This window comes from Furipterus horrens, unplaced genomic scaffold (assembly GCF_987537825.1).
Source record: "Furipterus horrens unplaced genomic scaffold, mFurHor1.1.pri manual_scaffold_1, whole genome shotgun sequence".
Classification (NCBI taxonomy): domain Eukaryota; kingdom Metazoa; phylum Chordata; class Mammalia; order Chiroptera; family Furipteridae; genus Furipterus; species Furipterus horrens.
The window spans coordinates 178,351,182-178,378,202 of NW_028327171.1; the positions used below are offsets into that span (position 1 = coordinate 178,351,182).

At 33.8% G+C, this 27,021-nt stretch overlaps 1 protein-coding gene across 1 annotated transcript in view; it reads left to right on the top strand.

Annotated features, from left to right (window-relative positions):
• FSIP2 (fibrous sheath interacting protein 2) overlaps nt 1–26,213 on the top strand; it is a 77,095-nt gene extending 50,882 nt beyond the window's left edge. The window contains exons 18-22 of the mRNA XM_090287853.1: nt 1,260–10,741; nt 13,680–14,075; nt 18,757–18,854; nt 23,181–23,227; nt 26,077–26,213. Coding sequence (XP_090143979.1) covers nt 1,260–10,741; nt 13,680–14,075; nt 18,757–18,854; nt 23,181–23,227; nt 26,077–26,213 — 10,160 coding nt within the window. The remainder of the gene's footprint in view (nt 1–1,259; nt 10,742–13,679; nt 14,076–18,756; nt 18,855–23,180; nt 23,228–26,076) is intronic.
• The last annotated feature ends 808 nt before the right edge of the window (nt 26,214–27,021 follow it).

The following is a 27,021-nucleotide window of genomic DNA, read 5'->3' on the forward strand; positions in this document are numbered from 1 at the left end:
TAGCCATTTTTTTATGTCCAAACCTATTGATTATTGGCAATTCCATAAAATTGAATCTAATAATACTATAATAGCCCTGAACTGGATCAATAACTCCAGTTCCCAGTAATTAGTTGCTCCATTACCAATCCAGATAAATCACTTGCCCAACATTCAAATGAGAGAGCATATACTACTACCGGTCCTAACACTTACAGGTAGAGGTCATTTTCCACTCTTAAAACTAGCATGTGTTCAAGGCAGGCAGTGGTGTGACTGCAGCTGCAAGTTCATAAACAGATTTTCTCCAAGTGTAGCCTAATTGAACTTAACAAAAAAAAAAAACTAACAAAAGGGGATTCATGATTCCATCCTATTGACATTTGGCTCTTTTGCCAAATAGTCTCTATTCTCAGACACGTCCAGGGCCTTCCAACGGTTTCACTCAGGTACCTTCTTTCATGTGGAATATTCATTCCTCACTCCCTTCATCTCAATACGGGTAAACCTTGTGAAGCAGGCAAAGCTCAGCTAAAAGCCTCCTGTCTCCATAAAGACTTGCCTGATTCCACATGCAGAGGTATAATAGACAATTAAGTTCAAGGAAGTTTTGAGAAACAAGAGTTGCTCTTGTTGCCACTCCAAGGAGTTGGCCATCACAATCGGGCACATGATTTGCGGTAAATATTCTGTGGAATGGAAGAAAGAGGAGAATCCTAAGTCTGGCTAGTTTGGCCTTTCGTGTTTGTGAAGAACTGCAACCTAGGGGTTAAAGTACTACTGACATAGTTATCTATCTCTTACATTTCTAAAGTTAGCACACTTATTTCACTCAAGTTGTTGTTGCAACACAACTCCTTAGTTTCCTAAAAGTAATATATAGAATAGCATTAAATATTTTGACTAAAAATATTTCTTATGTAATTATGTGAGGTCTCTGTAGATCACTGCAGATCTTCTAAGATGTAAAACCCAGCTTGAAAATCATTTTTCTACCCCAAAATTTCCAAATTCTTAGACCCCATAACCATCTAAGCAGGGCAGCACTTGACTTAGAAATTTGAATTCCTTAGGATTCTTTTATCAACTTTCTGGCTAAAATTAAGATTCCACAAGGTGGAAAATAAACATCAGAAGGAAAAACCAATTTTTTCTTGACTATATATTTTTTTCTTTAGTGAACTGTTCCAAAGATGAGATTTATATGTAAATAATTATTGATATATTGGATTTTCTGTATTTCTCTTACTGCATGCTAATGCTTGTGTTTTCTTTTTAAGTGTCCAGAGAGATGTCTATTGTTTCTACACTATCAAGGAAAAAATATGAATTGAAACAGCCTCTAAGATGCATATACAATGGTTCTTCACTTTATCAATTTTGTGAACATCTCACTGAGTCTGTCATTTGCCATTTAATTTTAAGCATTTCTGATAACACCAAAGATGGTACAGAAACAGAGAAAGCGTGGGAAATCCAAAATGAAGGATTTAGCAAGATTATTTTAATTTATTCTCAAGTGTTTGAAAACAGGTCAATTTCTATTGGAGAACTTGCTTTAAGTATTTCTCAAATGATTACTAATATTCTTTTTAATAGTAACATTATAGAGCCTGACATTACACAGGAAATGTGTTCTTTAAAAACAAAGTACATTTATTGCCCAGGAATAGCTGCTGCTGATTTTGATAATCTCTTTCAGGATCTCCTAATAGGAGTGATTCATATACTGTCAAAAGACATAGGAATAACTCATCATTTTGAAAGCAATGGAAGAAACGAATCATTTTCCATGCTTAGAAGCAATGGTATGCCAATTTGCAACAAAACAAATACCATGAAAAGACAAATGAGTTGCAGAGATTGGGAAACATCTACTCAGCAAAATGATCATCTCATTCAAAGAAATAAATTAAATTATCTTGCATATAAGTTAGACAGGCTAGTTAGCAGCCTAGAAACTTGTGAATCCAAAGAAGTAGTCAATAAAGTCTTCAATATTGTTTTAGACTTATTTTCTCCAGAGGAACACCCACATGAGGCTATGGATTCTGATAACAAAGCAAGAAAGATTTTCTCATCCTCAAATGATCAGCAAAGTAATAGAATACTTGGAAATAACTTAGGGCTCACTCCAAAATCACTTTTTCTTCTTAATGTTGTGTGTGAGAAACTTATTAGAACACTTCTGGAAAAATGCACAAGCACTGTCTTTCTTGATAATGGCTCCTTTTCTGATGAAATATCAACAGACGAATGTCAACTTTTAAAAATACTTCAAAATGTAGAAGATGAAGAATTTGATTATTGTAAGGGAAAAATGGACTATGAACAATTTCAAGGAGATTATATCTCAGACCTTTGGGAACATCTGGCAAAAATGGATCAAGATTTATTGTCATCAGACTCTGTGCTCACTATCATATCCCACAGTTTGGTTAAATCACTGATGGACAAACTATATCACAGTATGCAATTCCCCCAAAGTCAACCTACTGCAAACAAGCGCTTAAAGTATGAAACAAGAGAAATACAGTCTAGTTTTATAAAACCAAAAAGGTCAGAATTAGGACAAGGTACAGGTTCTGTAGGATTCATGAATTATGATGGGAGTGCTTTGACAGGATTCCTAAATAATCCCAGTGTGGCTAGCTCCACAATAGAAGCACCGTTTGCCAAGAATTATCCAGTAAATTCCTCTTCTGCATCACCTCTTAACAGACAGGGAACAAAGGATATGGATACAATAGCCATCCACAATAAGATATATCTGGGAGATATGAATACAGTTTATTCAGCCACATTTTTGGAGGAAATAATTTCAGAACTGTTTTTTAATCTCTCTACTTCACTGTGGGGCAAAAATGAAAACATTACTGAGACACGACTTAATGAGATGAATACATTATTTGTCAACAATGTAGTGAATGAGTTTAATAATGCGCATGTCACTGTTTTACGGAATGCTGAAGAAAGGCTATGTTTTCCAGCAGTCCATAAAGAAACTGTTAGTAGGATTGTCAACTCAGTTTATTATGATGTTTTACATAAATATACATGGAAAGTGACCTGGGGTGATAATCTGGCATATGACAATACCTCAATAGCAGGACAAATAACTAATGGCATATTATTAGAGATTTTGGACTACCAGCTCCCATCTTGTGTCAGGGAAAAGCTCATACCTAATTCATATTACCCTCTCAAAGCTGAAATAATACTGCAGAAACTACAAAATAAACTGAGAGAATTCACCTCCAAGTTCAGGTCTTCAACATGCTATAGCACAAGGTTGTCACACTTATTTTTAGAAGATATCATCCGAAGACTTTTACCTCAACTCATTGCTCCACCCAATAAGGCTTCTTCTTCAGGGAAATTATATTTCATGAGTTCAGATTTTAATGAAATGTCTAACTGTATAATGAATAAAGTTATATCAGCCATTTCAAAACATAAAATTTGGTTCACTATATATGATAATCAACATCTATGTACAGGAAAAAACCTACAGAAGATGGTGGATTCTGTTTATAGTAATATTATGCAAATGTCTGACTCTCTTGTTTCAATACAGAAAAGTATAGTCAGCAGAAGCCCAGCTATGATTGACCAAATAGCTAGTTTTATTATCCAAGAGATAATTGAAAATCATCTTGAACCATTTTTGAGTGAAGAAGGTTTGCCTCGTCCAAATTCTCCATTCGGTGCAATATCAAACATGGTTAAACAGGTCCTCAGTGAAGTCATAGGGTCACATGGATTCAAGATGCCATCACCCATAGGTATTTACCCTGACATCTTCATTCGGGAAATTGTTGCCAGACTTTTATCAAGGATTTTCAGTTCAAAGCATAACACTGAAATTGAGCTAGAAAACATGACACAAAAAATTGTGAATTCAATAAATAACCACTTTGACAAAGCTAAAATTCATATTCTATGTGATAGCAAAGAACAGTCTTACCCCTCTGTAGGTACAGACATTGTGGATGAACTCGTCACCTCGGTTTATAGAAATGTTTTAAAACAGCATGGGCTAGACCCTGAGTTTGATAAAGAGTCTAAAGACAGTGAAATTTTTGTGGAAAATATTACCAATTTAATTTTAGCTGCTATTTCAGATTGCCTTCTTCATCCACTGTTTTCTGGGGATTTGTCATCATCTGCCTGTTCTATTTCCACAGCTGAAAATATCATCCAGGACATTATTGGTAATATCAATAAATCTACCAAGACAAGTCAGAGTTTATCTCCATATAACACCTTGCTGCCATACAAATTTTTAGAAGACATGATCAGAGTATTATTATCCAGAATCTTTCCTTCTACATCTAACATTGTCCTGAACACAGAAACTCTAAAAGATAGATCAAAAGTGAATTTCAATAAAATTGCTTCAAATTTAATCAATGATATTAGGATGAAAATTTCTCAACATGAAATTCAATTTTCAAAAGATGAAGGAGAAACCAAGTTTGTTTATTCAGAAGATGATATTCAGCATCTTGTTGACTCAATAGTCAAAAATATTTCACAAAACTCTGAGTCTCAAGAATCAGTTGAGCAAAATATCACAGGCAGTAATGATGTTCTTATGGATAGAATAGCAGGTTTTATCATTAAGTATATTTGTCAACAACATCTTCAGCCATTTCTAGATAGAAAGTCATTGTCTTCATCATCATACACATATCTTGACAGTGAGACAAGGCAGTGGTTTTATGCCAGTGTTTATTCTTCAACCTTTTTGGAAGATGTGGTCTCTGGAGTTTTGTACAAAATATTCCACAGGGTGTTGGGCATTGTACAAACAAAACCAGTAAGAGATTCAGAAGGTGACCTTTATGATAAAGCTGAAAAACTCATACATTTGATAGCAGAGGAATTCTCAAAAGCCCAAGTTAGCATTATAGAGAATGCAGAAGAACAATTGTGTTTGCCTCCAGTGGAGAGGGATATAGTCAAAAACATTATTGACATGGTGTTCAGCAAAGTCGTGCAAGAATATGATATGGAAATAATGCCCAATAATGATTTCCTAAGTGACACAAAGACATTGGCTGCAAGGATAACTAAAATCATCTTGGCCGAAATTTCTGATTTCCAAATTCATCCAAATATTATAGGAAAGCTTCCTTTTAATTCACACTCCAAACTAAATGTTAATGTTTTGATAAAGAGAGTTCAACGTGACATTACCAAGTCAAGATTCCAAAGACAGGCATCAACAATATATACAACTAAGCTATCACATACTCATTTGGAAAAAATAGTCACTCAACTTATATCTCAAGTGAGTCCATTGGCCTCCAGTGCAGAATGTACAGATACTTCTCAATCAGACTTAAGTAATGCCATCATAAAACTGATAAATGAAATTATATCAATAATTTCAAAACATGCAATATGTATTATTAAACATGGCAATGAAAAACAAAGTATGATTTCAGAGAAAGATATCCAGTGTATGGTTGATTCTATTTATGCTGATCTTTCATATTCAAATTGCTACCAGTCTCTTACAAGAGATAAAAAAGACATAAGTAACATACCTGTTTCAAAAATAGCAAGTTTTATAATAAAAGAAATATTTAACCATCATCTTCAGTCATTTTTATCTGGAGATAAAACTTTCATTTTGGCTGAACTTGATCAAAATAATAAACAAAAAGCAATTGATCCCAAACAAAGAGAGTTATCTTTCATTGTGAACTCAGCTGTCTTTTTAGAGGAAGTAATTTCTGAACTTTTATGTAAACTCCTTTATGCATTCTCACATAATGTTTTTGCCACTGAAAACCCAGATACAGTAAAAGTCCAAATTACTGGCATTGTTACAACATTAGTAAAATCAATTGTTCTGGAGTTCACCACATCAGAGATTTTAGTTGCAGATTATTTCAATAGTGACATGTGTTTTTCAGAAAGATATAAAGAAATGGTTCAAAAAACAGTCAACCAAATTTATGAAAAAATATTAGATGAATATAAGTCTCTGATTCAAGTATATAGAGCTATACAAAGTGACACTAATTGTTTTGGAAGAAAAATATATCATTTGTTACTAGAAGAAATTTATGATTATCAGGTGCAATCATTAGTTTCAGGAGAATTAGTGTCTTCTTCCTATTCTTTCCCTCAAGCTGATAATATTACAAAGAAAGTGCTAAATGTCATCTTGAAGGATAGTCACACCTTCCCATCATGTATTACTGTGCTTCCTTGCTCTCTTTTAGAAGATATAATTCACAAGCTTCTAGTGCATTTCTTCCCTTCAACTGACACTGAAAACGAATTAAAAGAGGAAGATGTTTCACCAGATCATGAGTTTGTGGATGCAGCTTCAAAACTGACTGATGAAATTATCAAAGAAATTTCTGAACATGAAATCTGTGTTGCCATAGCCGAAGAGAATGCAGAAAGTATGCAATTAGAAATGACTGAGAATTTGGTTGACTCTATATGTAATAATATCTTGAAAAAATCGGAATTTCAAGATGAAGTGCAAAAAGATACAGACAAAAAAGGAGGCTCATTCCTCAGTAAAATAGCTCATTTCATTATAAAGAAAATCATGGATCATCATCTGCACCCATTTTTACATGGTGAAGAATTTTCTCATAGTGATTATGACCATGTCTCTGTACTTAAGAAACCTGGTGAAGAGAAGACACAGACTTCCCTATATTCAGCTAAATTTCTGGAAGATGTAATTGTTGACCTTGTTCACAAATTTTATCCTCTTCCATGTATTACTAGAGATTCTGAGAAAAAAGAAATGCCAGAGGCAGATATTGTGGGCTTGGGTATAAAATTTGCAAACTCTCTGATAGGAGAATTTAGGAAAAGTGAAATTAAAGTTCTACCAAATGCTGAAGAAATGCTTGCTTTTCCACCAATTGATAAAGAGACAGTTGATAAGGTGTCCAATTTTGTGTATGATCAATTCATAGGAAAGTACGAGTCTAATGACATTCAGAAGGACAATAAAAGTTACAGTGTAATAGAAAAGATTGCCTCTTTAGCCCAAACGGCAATCTCTGCTTTCAAGATTAAACCACTTTTTTCAGGAGACTGGTCATCTACCTTCTTTTCATTTCTAAATCCAGAGAACATTACACAAAGGGTTCAACACCTACCACAGGAAACCTCTACACAGAAGAACAGACAGGTAAAAGGAAACCAACTTACTTTTTCAGAGCAGCCATATAAACACACTTCTCCAGCCTCAGTCCAGAAAAACTTGTTGGACACTTCGGAAACAGATAGAGGTGAAATGAGTGGAAAGAAAGGTTTCCGAACTGAGGAGACATCTGTAAAAAAAGGCAATATTCAAGATCCAAAAGTTACCTCTATAACTAGAACTATGAAATACAGCACTGTTAATCTGTATTCAGGGTCAGCTGCAGGTGTGGCAAATAAAAAGAAAGAGAATGAAAATAAAATGGCAATTTCAATTAAAAAACATACTGGAAATGTATTAAAAATTACATCTCCAACAACTAGTGTGAAAAGTAAAGATATTCACAAGCCAGATGTGAAGGTAACACTTAAAAATGATGAAACTGAGAAGAAACACAAATCAGCTTCAAAAGACAAAGAGAGGCAAGGTAATGAGGTACACACACAAATTCTAGCAGCCACTGATGATACAGAATGTAAGGAGGAAATACTTGAACCAGATTTTGAAATAAACAATGAAAAGAAGATTGGCAAAACAAGAAAAAAATTATTTAAAAAAGAAGACAAGCCTTTTCAGCCATCTTTGACATCCAAAGAGAGAAAGGCAGAAACCACAACAGAAAAAACTGAGAAAACAGTAACCCAAAAGCTAAACATTGAGGAGATAAAAGACAATCCACCTCTAATAGATATAAATGAGAAACAGTACTCAGATTATGAACATGTTCAAAATATCACTGAAAATATATATGACAATGTCTTTAAAATAGGTTGTTCTCAAGAATCAGTAGATAATTCAAATCTTCAAAGTCCTTTAAGTGATACATTTTCTGTAATTGAAGAGGGTAGCGAGGATTTTGCACAGTCTCCTTCAATAAAGGATGTATCCCTCTCAGTTAATGAAAATCTCCCTGTCAATAAGAAGGAAAAGGAAAAAGAGAAAGAGAGAGAGAGTGAAAGAGAGAAAAAACAAGAGAGAGAAAAAGAGAAACGGAAAGTTAAGGTGATTGAAAATGAATCTAGTAAACCAAAGAGGCCTCAGGGCCCAGCAAAAAGTAAACCTGGAATTTTTCCTGCTAAATTTTTAGAAGATGTTATCATCGAAATGGTTAACAAATTGATCTTTTCTGCCTCACCAGAAACACAAACGTGTGATAAGCATCAAAATGTAAGTGATGGTCAAAGTCAAGCTGAACTCTATGACACAGCTATGAAGCTTATTGATTCACTGTTAAAGGAGTTTTCAGAGGCTCAAATTAAGGTATTTAGGCCAGATAAGGAAAATGAGTTTTTCCCAGCTGTAGCTAAAGTGTCAGCAGTTCCTAAAGTTCCTCACAAGCATAAAGAATCAACTGCAGATGAAACATCATCTAACATTAAGAAAATAACTGTGAACAAAATGTCACATATGCATAAAGGGACTAAAAAAATTCCTCTTAATAACATATCTTTCTCAGGTGAAACACCAGCAACTGATAAAACATTGGTTAACAAAGTTGTTCACTCCTCTCTGTGCAATATTTTGAAGGAATATAGATCTCAAGATTCCATTTGTAAGAATATAAAGAGTAACGGGAAAATTTTAGCAAGAAGGCTGACTAGTGCAGTGATAAATGAAATTTTTGAACATCAACTTAATTTGATATTTTGTGATGAGGTTCCAGCTTCAGCATGTTTGCCACTGGAATCTAAGGATGTTGTTAAGAAGGTCCAAAGGGTGGCTCAAACAGCTAGCAAAGAATGTCAAACATCATCACCATATACCATCATGCTGCCTCATGAATTTTTAGAGAATGTGATTTCTGCTCTTTTATCTAAAATTTTCTCCATAGTATCCAAAACCAAAGCAGAAACATCTGAGTGCAACTGGCTCACAGAACTTGATTTCCTTCAAGTGAAGTTATTAAGTACAGTCACAAAAGAGATCTCCAAAGATGAAGATATGATTATTCAATATGTGGAATCCTTACATCCTAATGATGATGAAATTATTCAATTAGTAGTTCATTCTATTTATAAAAATCTCTTGTCACAGTTTGGATCACCAGAGATTATACAAAGTTGTGTAGCAAGTGGATGCAGAATCCTTTCAGAAACCATAGTTGATTTAGTCCTACGAGAAGTGGCTGGTAATCAGTTGCAGAACTATTTTTCTGGAGAGCTGACTCCACATCAGTGTGCAGAAGTTGACGGTATTGTTGAAAATATTCTTAAAGACGTTATGCAAACCACTGACGCTCCCCAGTCTCAACCATCCCATGCTCATATACTACCTTATGACATAATAGAAGAAATTGCTGTAAAATTTTTATCAAAACTTTTATCTATGTTTCCAAAAGTGGATAAGGAAAGAAACAAATCCCTAGAAACTGAAATGCAAAACATAGCCTCAAAAATATTAAATTCAATACAAGGATTTATCTCAAAAAATAAGATTAAACTTACACCACCAGCCAAGGAATCTCCTACTGTAACTTTAGCTGACAATGCAACTATTGAACGAGTAGTTAATTCTGTTTATACCAGTGTTTTAAACCTTTCTGGCTCACATACTTGCATATACAAAGATTTAATGGGAAAGAGCAATGTCCTCTCAGATATAATAGGTTTTCTAATGGTGAAGGAAATTTCCAAGTCTGAATTTCAATCTCAAGTAAATGAAGAGGTATCAAGTTCAGAATTAGTTCTGGAAGCTGTCAAAATTATGGAAAAAGTGGTCAAAATTGTTGACGAATTTAAGTCCCAGGAAAAGTTTCCATCCGAAAAAGGTTCTGTGTTAGATGCTGCATTTTTGGAAGAAGCCTTGGCCTTATTCTTAGCTAAAATAATAAGGTTGCCAGGTACCTCAAGCAAAGATGCAAAAAACTTATCAAAGCCTGAGTTAAATAAAATTGCATCTCAACTGACAAAATCTGTAACAGCTGAAATTTCCAAAAGTAATATTAGTCTTGTTGCTGCTGATCCTGAAGAAGAGTTTTTAAATCCAGAAAGTGTAGAAATGATTTCTCAGGTTATTGACTCTGTTTATAGTAATGTGCTACATCAATCTGGAACCCATAAAGACCTTTACTATGATATAAAAGGTACAAACAGAGTCTTCCCTAAAAAAGTGGCTAGTTTAATCATTAATGAAGTTTCAAACTTTCCATCAGATACAGGTGGCTCAAAGAATTCAAATGCTGATCTCTTTGGTGATCTAGATATTCATAGAATTGTTGAAAAGGCACAAGAACATGCTTTTAAGATGACTGACATTGAGAAAGAAGAGTCAGATCAAAGTTCAATTGGGGGAGATATGCCAATTAAAATAGTTCCACATATTGGGACTAAGCCAATCAAAGTAGATCCAGACATTATTTCAGACCACTTAGCAGTAATTTCTGTAAAAACTCAACCTCTTGAGAAACTTCAAATGGAGTGTTTAAGAAACACTGGACATAGCATAGCAGAAGTAAGAAGAGCATCAATAGGTGGGAGAAGTTACTCTTCGTTAGGCAGTACTAGCGTTGAAAGGATAAAGAAAGAAAGACGTACCTCATTGAATAACATGGGACGACTGAATATAAAACCCTTAGAGGTGAGTGCAAAAGCAACTAAGTATTTTGGAGTGCATATTTTTTATTTATTTATTTTGTTATTCCTCATCCCCAATAGGAGGATTGGTTGTACTGGTTCATCAATATAGTCACATGACTTACTGGGCTTGCCATATCTGTGGTTCACTGTAAAGGTCTCAGGCTAGTGTTCCTAAGACTATCAGTTTAAACTTGCTTTATCAAAGTGATAGAACAGGAATACACAGATATACCCATAACAATACAATCGAGCTGACTGAAGTTATAATCTTCATTTGAAGATTCAGAAGAAACACAATCTCATGTGGTTCTTATATTTCTTACTTTGGATACCTAAAAGTATTTGGAAGGGCCAGTTAGAATATCAGGATATATGAAGCTTTAAAAACTGTGTAAAACAGTTTTAATTTCTCAAACTTAAGCTAAGACTCTACAGCAGTAGTACTCTTTTTACTTTTAACATTTATCAACAAACAGTAGATTACAAACTCTTAAGTTATACTTGTTTCTTATTATTTCACTTTAATTATATCAGCCCTTTTCAATTTCTACTCTATTCCAACAAAGTACTTGGTTCTTTTCTCTTCTATCTGTGTTCAAGATCCAGCAGCCTAAACACTGTTATTTTATGAACCCATTTCTTTTCACCATAAACCTAACTGTGTTTATGTATATAATCTGTGGCCTGGAAAATTAGGGAAAAATGTATAGAACTATTCCCCTTGGAGCATAAATTTGAAGTGAATTTTCTCCAGCACTGCCTTGCAGCTCACTGAACTAAGTCTCGGAGCTGGTAAACACAAGCACGTTAATGAATGCCATATGTTTTCATACCCAGATTACTGAGACACTAAGTTCATTTATTTTTTGTCCTAAACTTTTGGACTAGATAACAGTCCTTTCCAGCTCAAAAATTTGCTGTTCCATATGGGTTCTCATCATTCTATTAGCATATTAGTTGGTAGTCTTCATTTACATATAAGTAATCTTTTAGGATTAAAATTTGTATGAACAGACTATAGAATAACTACTCAAATCACTTTTTAATTATCTGTAGAATTTTCTGTCACAAATTTTACATTTATTTACCAGGTCTCTTTACTTAATTCATTCATAGACCCCAGAAAGCAGGAAAAAAAATATTTTAATCAAATAGTTACCCTGTCCTTTTAAGGGAAAGGAAAGCAATCCTAAAAATAAAAAACAAAGAAGCAGGCATACAAGGGGGACTCCCTAAAAATGGAATTTTCTTCTGGAGGGTGGGCCCTTTGTAGTTCAGATTTCCCCCACTAGATGAGTGTTCTACGAACCCATCTGTATCAGTGTACTAGCTGGTGTTGTTGTGAGAGGCTGCATTCAGCTTCAGTGAAATTTTTTTGAAGATCTTTCAAGGCATTTGCTCATTTCATGATGGGTGATTCACAGCACACCTGCCCACACTCACTGAGTGTTCAGCAGTTTTTGACCAAAAATGGCATGACTTCTGTGCCCCCCTCTCCCTATTCACCCAATCTTGCCTTGAGCAACATTTTTTTTTGTTTTCATTTGATGAAAAAAGCACCTCAAAGGTAAACGTTTTTGCCAATGTAGAAGAGGTGAAACAAAAAGCAGCAGAAGCACTAAAAGGCATCAAAATCAAGTTCAAAAACTGTTTTTGAGCAGTGGAAAAAAATGCCATGATAGGTATATTGCATCAAATGGAGAGTGCTTTGCAGGTGACTGAAGTTTAAATATAAAAGAATAAATGTGCCATTTTTTATAAATCAATTCTATTTTCTTGGGGGCCATCCCTTGTAGCAAACTCTGTTAAGATATGTGATTTATACCAATCTGGGTACCAATACTGTCTATCTCCCCCATAAAAGAAGAGACAAAAGAATAGTAAATTAGATCAAAGAACCCAGACATTTGTTGGCTCCATCTCAAGGCTTTATTTTCTTTTTGAGGTACTATAAATTCCCATCTCACTAGGCATATACATTATGGATGTGGAAGAGGGTATAGGGGGGGGATAAATGGTGATGGAAAATTACAACAAAAAATGAACCATTAAAACTTGTTAATTAAAAGTTAAAAATCATATATAGTAACCAATTTCAAAGCCATATAGAATGATTTTGGATCTTCTATACTACTGGTTCCCTCCACTAACACAGAAAATCAAAATTGACTGTTTTAATTTCTTAAGGAGGCAGGTGTCTACATTTCATTTCAATAGAATTACTTTTTTAGAGCAGCATTTTCTGAAAACTGGCTTACCATGTTATAAAAACATGTTGAGGACTATGATTATTAAGTCAACTTGGAAGTTCTGTGGCATCATTGAAGGCTACAGAAGTGGGAAAATTCTATCTTTGAATTATGGTTGTCTTTAAACTGCCTTAGTCATTGAAAATGGAAATTTAATTTGCCTAGGGGGGTGAGGTTGTGTCCAAAGGTTCAGAGTAGAAGGACATGGATGAAAAAATCAAAAACCTTCACAATTTTGGTTATTCATATTTCATAAGTCAACATTAGATAATAACTAGATTTTTATTTTTAAAAAATTAGGTTTCTCTATGATTTCTTATCTAGAATTTTAGGAAAATACATTTTCATGTCTACTTCTGTCACAGAACTTTACCAGTAAATGTACAAAGAGTAAATTATGATGCAACAAAATATAAAGTTTGAGAAAATAGGAATTGTGTTAGACCTTCTAGATTGTGAAGTAAGTTATGGTGGATTAATATGATCTCTTTGTGTAAAAGAAATGATAGACACAAAATATTTCTTATAATTTTCACTTATTTTCTCCTAAAACATTGCTAACATACAAGTGAGTGGCATGTGAAGATAATATTACCTAATTAAAACTAGAAATCATATTAACATAGTTATATTACAACAGAACCACAGGAAAAGTGATTGAGGCATTTGTCATTGTAATTTCAATTTCAGGTTGTTTGCAGAAATTCATTTCAGAATATAAGGAAGCCTGATATCACCAAGGTGGAGCTTTTAAAGGACGTGCAGAACAAAAAAGATCTTCTCATCCGATTAGTAGCTCATGATATTGAAGATAATTCAGAAAGTAACATAAAAGAGGAACTAACATCGGATGAGTATGAAGTTGTTTTAAGAGAAGTTATTAAAGAAGAATGCTTAGGAGAACTTGAAGATCAAGTGAAAGAAGCCATGAGAACAAATATTGAAAGCACCCATGCAACCTCAAATCATATAATAGAACATAAGGAGATAGAAGTTAAAAGACCTGTTGCTGAACTTGATACACCTACTTGTTCAACAGCCATGGCTGTAACAGACTCTTTTTGGGAGAAAAACTCACAGCATAAGGTGAGTGAGAAACATGATTGTAAGTGACCAGATATTCATGGAAAGAGTAGAGATCCTCAGAAATTCCATCCAAACTGTACTTTAATTAGGCAGAAAAAATACTTAAATGGTTTTAGTCTTTTCCTAAGCCTGGTAATATTTATAGACTAAGAGAAATAATGAACAGATTAAGCTATAAAACTCAATTGAGGAAAAGCAGATATTGAAAAGAAATCTAAATTAGTTAGAAGCCCAAGGAAAACAGAAAAATGGAAACCAGGTAAGAGAAATAAAAGCTAATATTTATATATATATATATCACTTAATAGATTTCAATACTTTTGTATTTTAATTAGTAAATACCCATTGAAAATTATATGTACAGAGACTTATACAAGTAGGATGTGAACAGAAGGTAGGCCAAGGTAAGAGGAATTAAAAAGATCCACACAAATTCAGATTGTATAGGTTTGAATTGAAAATTATTTGAAAAAATAATGGCTAAAAAATTCCCTAACTTGGTAAAGGAAATAGACATCCTGGCCTGGGAATCCCAGAAAATTTCAAATGAGATGAACCCAAACACAGCCATATCAAAATACATTATAATTAAAATGGTAAAAAATAAAAACAGAGAATCTTAAAAGCAGAAAGAAAAAAACAACTTATTACACATAAGGGAAATTTCATAAGGATACCAGATTTTTTAGCAGAAACTTTATAGACCAAATAGGAGAGTTATGACATATTCCAAGTGCTGAAAAGAAAACTTTCCAACCAAAAATTTTCTACCTGGTAAGGTGATCATTCATAATTGAAGGAGCAATGAAAAGATTTCCAGGTAAACAAAAGCTAAGTTCATCATCTGTAAACACTCTAAACAAGCCTTACAAAAAAAATGTTAAAAGGACTTTTATAAACTGAAAAGAAAATGCACTAATTAATAATAAGAAGACATATGGAAGTAAAAAATCTCACTGAAATAGATAAAAGTACAGTAAAAATAGTGCATCGATCATCCTCAAAGCAAGGATAAACATTAAAATAATAATAATAAGATAAAATTAACTAAAGTGTCATCAAAAAAGAAAACAAGGTATGAGTAAAAATATAAAGCTTTAGAATGTGTTTCAATTAAAGTTGATAACAGCTTAAACTAGACTGTTTTATATTTATGATGTTATATGTAAACCTCACTGTAACCATAAAAAACAAAACTCTATAGTAAACACACAAAATAAAATAAGAAAGAAATCTAAATATAACACTAAACAAAGCCATCAAATCACAGGGAAGAGAAAATAAAAGAAGAATGAAACAGGGTAAATGGCAGTTAATACATACTTATCAATAACTACTTTAAATGTAAATGGACTAAATCTACCAATCAAAAGATGGAGTGATTGAATGGATTAAAAAAACAAGACTCATCTATATGCTGCTAACAAGGGAATGTAAAAAGATAGAAAAAATTATGCAAATGAAAACAAAAAGCTCTGTATCTATAATCATATCAGCCAAAGCAGACATTAAAACAAAGACTGTAATAAAAGATAAAGAATGGCACTACCTAATGTTAAAAGGGACAACCATGCAAGAGACCATAGCATTTATAAATATATATGAACTCAAATAGGAGTACCAAAATATTAATGGACCTAAAGAGAGAAATTGACAGCAGTACAGTAATAATAGCAGACTTCAACACTTAACTTACATCAATGGATAGGTTGTTGAGACAGAAAATCAATAAAGGAACATCAGCTTTAAATAACACTGTTGACCAGATGAATACATACAGGATGGGTCAAAAGTAGGCTTACAGTTTTTGTATGAAAATAATGTTGATAAATAAAAATGTAAGAATAAACTCTGTTTCATGTAGTCACAACTGTAAGCCTATTTTCCCCATCCTGTATATGCATACACCGACCATTCAATCCAAAAGCAGCAAAATACACATTTTTCTCAAGTGCACTTAAAACATTCTCCAGGATAGATCACAAGTTAGGCCACAGGACAAGCCTCAATAAATTCAAGAAGATTGAAATTATCAAGCATCTTTTCTTACCACAATGGTATAAAACTAGAAATCAATTATAGAGAGAAAAAAGCTGTAATAACTGAAACAGTATGGTATTGGCACAAAAGTGAACCCACAGACCGATGGAACACAATTGAGAGCCCATAAATAAACACATAACATACGTGGGCAATTTATGACAAAGGAAGCAAAAGCAAATAATGGAGAAAAGAATCTCTTCAATAAATGGTGTTGGTAAAACTAGACAGCCACATGCAAAAGAATGAAACTTGACCAGTATCTTACACCATACACAAAATTAACACAAAACGGATTAAAGACTTGAATGTAGGACCTGAAACAATTAAATTCTTATGTAGACAGCAAGCTCCTTGACATAGCCTTGATGTTTTTGTGGATCTGACTTCAAACACAAGGGAATTAAATAAAAATGAAAGCAAAAATAAACAAAAAGGACCATATCAAACAAAATCTTCTATACAGTAAAGGAAACCATCATTAAAACAAAAAGACAACATGCTGAATGGGAAAATATATTTGCAAATTGTACATCCAGTAAGGGGTTAATACCCAAAAATATAAAGAACTCATGCAACTCAAAAATAATTTTTAAAAAGACCAACCTCATTAATAATGGGCATAGGACTGAAATAAACATCTTTCAAAAGAAGATATACAGATGACCAACAGGCACATGAAAATATCTCCAACATCACTGTTACTAGGGAAATGCAAATATAAACCACATATCTGTAGAACAGTTATTATTGAATAGGTAAAAAATGCAACTGCCTTTTGACCCAGTGATCCCACTTCTGGGCATGTATCTTAAGAAAACTGAAACACTAATTCAAAAAAATATATGTACTTTTATGTTCATTGCAGCATTATTTACAATAGCCATGATTTGGAAGCAGCCCAAGTGCCCATCAGTAGATGAGTGGATAAAAAAGCCGTGGTACATTTACATATTGGAATACTACTCAGCAGTAAAAATAAAATAAAATAAAATAAAAACTTTACCTTTTGCAACAGCATGAATGGGCTTAAGATTATTATGCTAACTGAAATAAGCCAGTCAGAGAAAGACAAATAGCATATGATCTCTCTTATACATGGAATCTAATGAACAAAGTAAAATGATGAACAAAATAGAAACAGAGGCATGAATACATGGAATGGACTAACAGTTATGAGAGAGGAGAGGTGTTGGGGGATTGGATGATATAAGTAAAGGGATTAACCAAAAAACATATATTCATAACACATAGACACAGACAACAGTGTGGTGACAGCCAGAGGGAAAGAGGGGTAAGTGGAGGTGGGCAAAGAGGGGGATGGAGGCAGAAAGAGACTTTGCTTGGGGCGATGAACACATGATGCAGTGTGTAGATTGTGATTTATTGAGTTGTATACTTGAAACCCATATGGTTTTGCAAATCAATGTCACCCAAATAAATTCAATTACAAAAAGAAAAAGAAAAGAAATAACAAATGTTAGCGAGGATGTGGAGAAAAGGGAACTCTTTTACATTGTTTGTGGGACTGTAAATAGGTGCAGCCATTATGGAAAAGAGTATGAAGTTCTTCAAAAAATAAAAAATAAAACAACCACACAATCTAGCTGCTCCACTTCATTATATTTATCTTAAGAATATGAAAACACTAATTTGAAGAGATATATGCACCCTTATTTTCATGCAGCATTATTTACAATAGCCAAGATACAGATGCTACCTAAGTGTCCACCAATTAATGAATAGATAAAGCAGTTGTGGTTACATATACAATGGAATACTACTCAGCCATAAAAAGAAAATAATGAAATCTTGACATTTTTGGCAAAATGGGTGGACCTTAAAGATGTAATGTTAAAATATGTTAAATGAAATAAGAAAGAGAAAGGCAAGTACCACATGATTTCATTCACATGTGAACATATAAAAAAAATAAACAGAAAAACGATCAAAACATAACAAATCTCATAGATTCAGAGAACAGATCAGTGGTGACCAGAAGAGGGTAGTGGGATTGGTGACAGTGTGGAAGGGGATCAATTGTATGGTAACGGATAGTAACTAGTGACTTATGGGGGTGATTGCTTTTATTGTATGCAAATGTTGAATTATAATCTTATATACCTGAAACTTACATAATAATAATTTTTTAATTATTTTAGGGTAACAGCAAAAGTTAAAATAGATTGTATGAATAATAATCCCCATAATAGTAGCCTTTTTTAGATCTCAATAAACATTAAAATAAAGACATTCTCATAAAAAATATGGCCATGAAATTACACATGATTTTCCAACAAACAGATCAGAGCACTGGTTACAATGAGTGACCTGACAAGCTTCTGAATTGACCAGAGTTATATCTGTTCCTCTTATTTTTGAATTCAGTAAGATATGATTAAAATATTAGTAAAGTGGTAAACTATATTCTTCAGCATTGTGTTAGGCTTGTATTTAAAACCTTTGCAAACGCCAATATGATAATAATAGATCATTGTCACTGAGCCAATTCCAAAGAATTATATTGGAAAGAAATATTTTAATTAGAATTATAGGGTTCATCCATCTTTCAAATAATCTCTAAAATATTTTCTCATATTGTAAATTAGAGTGCAGTAATGCCTGGTTTTCACTTTTTCAGGAAGAAGAAAATACTATTACTGAACCAACATATTATTTTTTACACAGAATTATGAGTTCATCTTCATACAACCAAGAAGATCTTATTTCATGTGGCAGGTACATGAAATTAAAGCAATACAAAAGTAGAGCTCTGATATGATATCAATGCTTATAGGAAGAATAGTTTCCTTGGTAAAATAATGACTGGGCAAGAATTTAGTCCTAGACTTCCCTTTATCCCTTATTTATTCTTCTCTCCCAGACCTCTCTATTGTAGATACTTCCTACAGCTTCCCCTTTTATTTGATCCCCCAATTTAATTCTCCCAGCTTTTGCATTCTGTCTAGCCTAGCAGTGTCTTGGATCAAGAACTTGCTAGTGCATGTTTGTTTGTCTGTTTGTTTGTTTTTAACTGGGAGATAATCACTGGGTCACAACTCTATTTGCACCACCTCACCAAAGGCTTCTTGCTCAAATCTCTTAAGTAACTCAATGTTTAAGTCCTATAACTGCTCATAAGAAGTATCCAAAGGAGAGAGGGAGCCATGTAAGTTGAGCACATACCAAAATAAATTCTAGAAAGCAATGGAATTTGATGTGGGTCTGTAAGGTTGGATACCATTTATATGAGGAGAAGATAATCGAGGTTAGGATGACTATAGGGTCAGAGTCTAGATGGTGTGGCATTTTTGGAGGACAGAGAGCAAAGTACAATCTAGACTTGACATCTAATTAATAAGTATATCTAGAACAGTTAAAACTTATCTAAAGTTGCTTAAGTTTATAAAACTATGCATAAGCTGGAAGAGTTAACATTTTCTGCTGTGGGAAAACAGTGGGTATAAGAAAAATATACCTGGTTACATTTTGTTCCCATGCACATGAAGGAATTGTTTCTTTTTGACCCTGACACTAACACTATTTTGGGACATTTATTCCTGAACCATATTGCCTTTTACTTCTGTAAAATAGTTATTTAAACATATATGATTAGTAATGCAAGCATCTTCCTACTATTTATATCAATGATGAAGACAAGGGCATAGAAAATACCAAATAAATGTCAATTTAGAACATGATGAAATAGCAGAAAACTGAAGGCTCTTTTTCACTCAGGGACACAAAAAATAAACAACTACGAACTGATAAAAAAATTTAATAGGAGCTCTGGAAACCAGCCAAATAGCAGCAGCAATCAAGTGAATGCTCAATCAAGGAAAAGCCACATTCAAAATGGTAGGAAATCCCGCAGATTTTTATTTTCCATTTTTTGCAACACTCTCTGTAACATAATGTGGCACAGTTAGGTAGAAATAGCCCGATATCCAGTTTCTTCCCTTGGGATGGAAAGAGTAGATTTTAACTACTCTGCAGTATTCTGGCCTAACTTGTGGACTCTGAGGGAATGTTTTTGTTCTCACTTGAAGAGAAGCTCTAATTGGGAGCAGTGGCTTAACTTGGATCTAAGCCTAGAAACCACAGAAGCTAGTTGATGTGTGCAACAATGCAGATAAAAAAGCACCTGAGAGCAAGAGGGTGACTCTAGGCAGAGAAATACAATACAGCACCTAAGGCCCTGTGAAGAACCATGATAAAGGCTCTTGGGAAATAAAACACTTAAAACTAGATCAGGAAAACTGAGGAAGAAAACAAGTACAACAATAGGTCCAGAAAGATATATGTCTAGAAATCACACAAATTCTTTCCTAATCACAGTGGAATTAAATTAGCAAAAGAAAAACTGGAAATTTCACAAATACATGGAAATTAAACAGCAGATTTTTAATCAACCAATGGATCAAAGACGGAAGTATTTAAGGCAAGTGAAAATGAAAATAAGATAGTACTGAAACTTAGAGATGCAGTGAAAGTAGAGCTGAGTGAAATTTACAGCTCTAAGTTCTTTGTTTAAAAATCTTACAACAATAACCTAATTTATACCTGAAATAACTAGGAAAAGAAAAAACTAAACTCAAAAAATTAGCAGGAGGAAATAAAGATTAGAACATAAATAAACAAAGTAAAGACTAAAAAAACAACAGAGAAAATCATGAAATCAAGAGTTGTTTCTTTAAAAAGATCAACAAAATTGACACTTTCTTCTAAATTGCCAGAGGGAAAAAAGAGAATACTTAAATATCTAAAATCATAAGTGAAAGAAAGAACATTACAACTACTTTTTATATTTAAAAAAAGGGATTATTAGAGAGTACTGTGAACACTTCTATGACAACAATTGGATAACCTAGAGGAAACAGATAAATGCCTAGAAACACACAACCTATCAAGAATGAATCATTAAGAAATAGAAAATCTGAACAGAACTAGACCTAGTAAGGAGATTAAACCAGTAATCACAAACCTAATAACAAAGAAAAGCTCATAACAGATGGTTTCACTGGTAAATTGTAGAAAACATTAGTAGGAGAATTAACATCAACCCTCCTTTAAAATCTCCCAAAATATTGAAGAAGAAGGAATATCTTCAAACCATGAGGCTCAAAGTACTTTGATACAGAAGTGAGACAAAGACACTACAAGAAAAGAAAACTACAAATAAATATTCCTGTTGAATATTGATGCAAATACCTTTTAACAAAATCCTAGCAAACAAAATTCAACAGCTCATTAAATAGACAATACACCATGTTTAAATGTGATTTATCCCAAGAATACAAGGAAAGTTCAGCATACAAAAATCAATCAGTGTAAAACAACACATTAACAGGGTGAAGGAAACACACATTCTCATGTAAATTAATGCATAGAAACCATCTAACAAAATTTAACAACCATTCAAGATAATAACCCTGAACACACTAGGAATAGAAGAAAATTACCTCAAAATAATAAAAGCCATATGTAGAAAATTTACAGCTAGGCTTCTATTTAGTGGGATAGAATAGAATCCCAAAACAAATCATTCATGTATGGTCAAATGGTTTTTTATAAGCATGCCAAGACTAATCAATGGGAAAGAACAGTCTTTTTAACAAATGGTATCAGGAAAACTATAAAACCATACACAATTGGAAGCGGTGATCATTTTTTAGATATAACACTAAAAGTACAAGCAACAACAAAAAATTTTTTAAATTGGACTTTTCCAAAATTAAAATATTTTGTGCTTCCAACGATAGAGTGAAAAGTCAGCCCACAGAATGGGAGAAAATATTTGCAAATCATATACCTGATATATCCAGAATATATAAAGTACTCCTATAATAAACCACCACCACCAACAACAAATGAAACATGATTAAAAACTAGACAAAAGATTTCAATAGCTCCAGAGAAAATATATACAAATGGGAAGTCCCATCGGCAGCCGTCCGTCTCGAGAGACGATGCTGTAGCTTCTTAAGAGTCTATCTGCACCGCCGAGAATGGCTGTGCAGTCCGACTCGGGAGTGACACGGTATCTGTCTCCTCCCGTGTTGAATCGACATCTTGCGATGACGCTGGAGTGTCCTCTCCAGTGAAGCTGAAGCTACAGAGCCTGGGCAGGGTGATATGGAGGGTCTGCTGTTGCCCATGCAGCAGACCCCCCCCTCTCTTCGCAGCTGAAGGGTCCAAGGGAAAGACGAAGTCAATACAGCTTGGCTTCAGGTGCGCCGCAGGAGTTGCCGGTGTTGACTACAATGTCAAACTGCCTTAGGGACTCCGGCTCCGGATTTTCTGTCGGGGTTTACTCCCTTAGCCTTTCCCCTGAAGAGGTATGCCGCAAGGCAGCGGAGGTTTTTTGGAGTCAGAGTTTTCCTTCTCTGATGTGCCCTGACTGGAAGATCGAACCAGCGACACTTAGCTCGCAGGCCGACGCTCAATCCACTGAGCCAAACCAGCCAGGGTTATGATGGATGAATGGGTAAATAAAATGTGTTATACACATTCAATAGCATATTATTCAACCTTAAAAAGGAAGGAAATTCTGAGACATGCTTCAATGTGTATGAACCTTGAAGACATTATACTAAGTGAAATAAGTCACAAAAGGACAAACGTTACATAACTCCACTTACATGAGATACTTAGAGTAGTCAAATCAGAAAGTAGAATACTGGTTTCAAGGGATGGAGAGAGAGGAAAATGCGGTGCTAGTAATTAATGGGTACAAATTATCAGTTTGGGGAAATGAAAAATTTCTACAGATGATTGATGGTGATGGTTGCACAACAATGTGAAAGTTCTCAAGCGCAGAACTGTACACTTAAAATAGGTTAAAATGTTACATTTTATGCTATTTATATTAAACCAAAACTTTTAAAGTGGAAAAAAGTCAATTAGAAATCATATTTATTAATTTGGAAAGTCAGCAATATAGTATTTCAAGTTTATTTCTATATGAAGATTGACCGACAGATTGTTCTTCTGTTTAACTGGTAATTCATTCATTCATTAAATACATGGAAAATGAAATGCTCTTTTTTATTGTTGCTGTTTTAGTGAGACTGAAGAGCATACTCCAGATACCCATGCTAAAAAATTAGAAGGTAAGATTTACTTAAATGAGAAAGTATTCAAAAAAAACTTTGTTTACTGCTTTGATAAATTTTTAGTTATCAAATCTAAAGTTTATACTGTGTTGTTGTCATTTGTTTTAACTACTTTTAGAAAAATGATCTAGTCCTATATCACTCAGTTGTTTAAGTAAGCCATAGTTTGCCTTGTCTGAATTGTTATTAAGATTTTAATGATTTTGATCAAGGATCTGGTATGATATTATGAATTTACATTTACCATGCTCCTGTGAGAAATATACACAAAATAGGGTCTGTCATACCATAGTTTCTATCTGATACTAGGATTTAACAATTTTTTTAAATGTATTCTTCCTTTGTGCTTAGCCCTCCCAAAATGTACCTAATATAGGGTAAGGCTTTCAGAGCTAAATTTATTTGCTATCATTACAATATGGCTAGTATGGACCTCACTTTTTTAAACCTCTTAGTACCTACTCCTTAGAATACTTGTGAGAACTTCTTTGGTTTTCTATTTGTTGAATCCTCAGAGAATCAGTATAGTTCTAATAATGATAGCATGTATGACAGATGGAGTGCTGTGCTTACTGTTAAGTGGCCTTCAAACTCAAACCACCAGTTTACCCTGGCTATTTCAAACATACAACCGACTCAGGAAATATATTCTCTCATGGAAAGTCAAAGTGGAAATCCTTTTCATTAAAATGGTTCATAGTAGCACAGCAGTAAATATGCCAGGATTCTATGAACACACCATAACCAGAACGGGTCACAATAATCACTGATGTGATGCTTGTATTATGGAATCATAGACTGTTAAAGTAAGAAAGAAACTATTTAATACAAACTCCGTAATTGTTTGCATGAAGAAATTCAAGTTCAGGGGGAGGAAATGACTCATCCAAGGTCACTTTGAGTCAGAGTCCAGTCTAGACCCATAAATTCAGTTTGTTTTGCTTTTTCCTACTTTGTTGCAATCATCATGTTTAATATTTAGCAGTATTGCAGCTGTCCAAGTCAATCATTTATTTCTACATTCATTCATTCAAGAAGTTATTGGGTATCTCTCTGTGTTACAACCCATGTGTGAACAAACCCAACAAAGTCCTTGCTCACATAGAATTTACATTGTATCTTGCAACAGAGCATCAAAGGGTAAGAACATAAACAAGATAATTTCAGATAGTAAGTACTTCTCAGCTTATCTGGGACAAAAACCAAAGAAACTGCAATAGCTTGCAAAACCCTACATCACCTGAACGTTACCCCAGTCCCCTATCACCTCTAACCACCTCTTCTGACTCACTTTGCTCCAGCTTCGCTGATCGCATTGCTGTTCCTTTAACACCCCAGGCAGCAGGGACCCTTGCACTTGACCCTCGAGAGTACTCTTCCTCCTTTATCTTCATTGCTCAGTCCTCACCTTCAGATATTTACTCAGATGTCACCTTCTTCGTGAGGTCTTCTTTGACTAAATTCTTTGAAATTGTAACCTCATTCCCAGTACTGTACTAACTACTCCACTTCTTTGCTTTTTTTTCTCTTTGGCATTTGTTATTACCTGATTGTTCTTTTATTTTATTTTTTAAACTATCTCCTAGAATTTAAGCTCCATGAAGATCACAGCTGTATTTTCAAGAGCCTAAAACAAGCATATAGTAGAATGAGGCATTTAGTATAATAGGAGAGGCTATGGGTGTAACTAAGGAGAGGGACACATAAATTCTGTTTTGGTGATGTTAAGATTGAGGTCCCATTAGATATTCAAGTTGACATGTCACATGAGCAATAGGATATTGAGTTTGGAGCTCAATGGAGAGGGGAGGGTTGAAAATATACATGATTAGTTTTATATAAAATATACAATGAAATCTCAATTTAAATCTGAATATCTGAATTCCTAAACTATCAAGCATTTTTCTACAACTTTTCAAACAACAAGACAATGTCTACGACTTTTAAGGGAGAGGACAAAAAATGTCAATCACTAATGTGGCCAAGATTTTGAAATTTTAAATCTGGGATTGTAAAAATTTCCATGAAACAATGGCAAATACACTTCAATCAAATGGAAACAAAGGGGTTCTCAGCAGAACTTAAGTATATGTACTCCTCTGAGACACATGGTAGCATCTGCTCCCTGCTTTTGGATTAGAGATCCTCATCTCTGATTCTCACATGTTAGAGTTATGTGGGTATTTATTTTTAAATATCAATATCTGCCCCACTCTCAGGGGGTTCCAGTCAATTGGTGGTCTGTGATCCAAGGATTCATATTAGTTTTAAATTTCCACAGGTAACTCTATTAAGCAGACAATGATAAGAAGCAGTGCTTTAGACCACTCTACTCCATTCTATTCCTCAGGCATCCTCTTTGAAATATCTTGATACATACACTTCTGCTTGCACTTGACCACTCTGAAATAGACACCTGCACTAGATAGAATTGAAAGCTAGTTCTCCATGTGAGTTTAGTTTATCAGGATTCTTCAGAGAGTTTTCTGCTTGAAAATGAAAGGCAATTTTTGAACACCTGACTGAAGAAGCCTCAGAGTGCAATAGATATAATGATGCAATGAGAGTCAGAAGGCTCGGCTCTATCCCCCACCTTGGCCACTTTCCACTTTGTGACCTTAGGCAAGTTGTGTGACCTCACCAATGTTCAGTGTCCAAAAATGAAGGTACCATTCTTCCTGTTTCCTTCATGGGAAAATAAAGAATCTTTGCAAATGATGTTAAACCCATATATATACTTATATTTTAAGTGTCAATTTCTAAATTCTAAAAAAACAATTCTGTAGTGTGATGTAGTATTAAAATGCTTAATAAATATCCATATTACTTTTTTGCTTTATCCACAGAAACTCCCAAGGCCAGTGTTTCCAAACAAGGATCTAAAATGCTGGCAAAGATATCTTCAGCCCTGTCAAAGGTGTTTTCTAGAACTAATGCTGATATTTCCAAATCTTCATCACCACCTCACCCAGACAAACACTGAAACCTTTATACTTAATATAGCAATTCTTACTTTCCTTAGAAAAATAAAATGATTTTTAAAGCATATCATAGTGTCCAGTAGATAATTTATATAATGTAGACCAAAAACTTAAGAACAAAAGAGAGTAAAATAGAGGCCTGTATAAGAGAAGGGTTTGGTAAGTGTTTTTGATAAGCACTTTGGTTTGAGAAGATATTGAGTGTTAGCATTACCTGTGTGCCATGAGGTTAAAGAGACAAAAAGTATACCCAGTGTACCAGTCAGCCCTCAGTTACCACCAGAAAATGAACTTGAATTTTCTTCTATTAAGTTTTAGAGGTATTTTTACCAAAATAGTTAGCAAATTGAGATGAACCTCAAGATGGAGTCTATTACACAGCTGTGAAATTAATTGGTTCACTGTTAAGTGTGTATTTGGCTGTTCAAGAAAAAATATTTATACCAGATATAAGAAATCAGTTTTTCCCACCTAAAGATAAATTTTCATCATTTTATAATATACCTTCCAAGCAGAAAGATCTAAATATGGGTAAAGTAGCATATAGAAGTAAATAATTACTGTATATAAAAACTAGATATTCATAAAATGACCCTTATAACTAAAAAAACAAAACAAAACACTATTTTCAGACATAATACCTTTGTAGATAAAATAAAAACTCTAAATAAATCATTGGTCAGTAATGTTATTAAAATCTTTATGTAAGTATTTTAACATGAAAATAGTTATCAAGTTTCTATTTGTGAAAAACAATAAAAAGTAAAGAAAAAATTGACAAGATGGATATCTAGTACAATGATAAAAGAA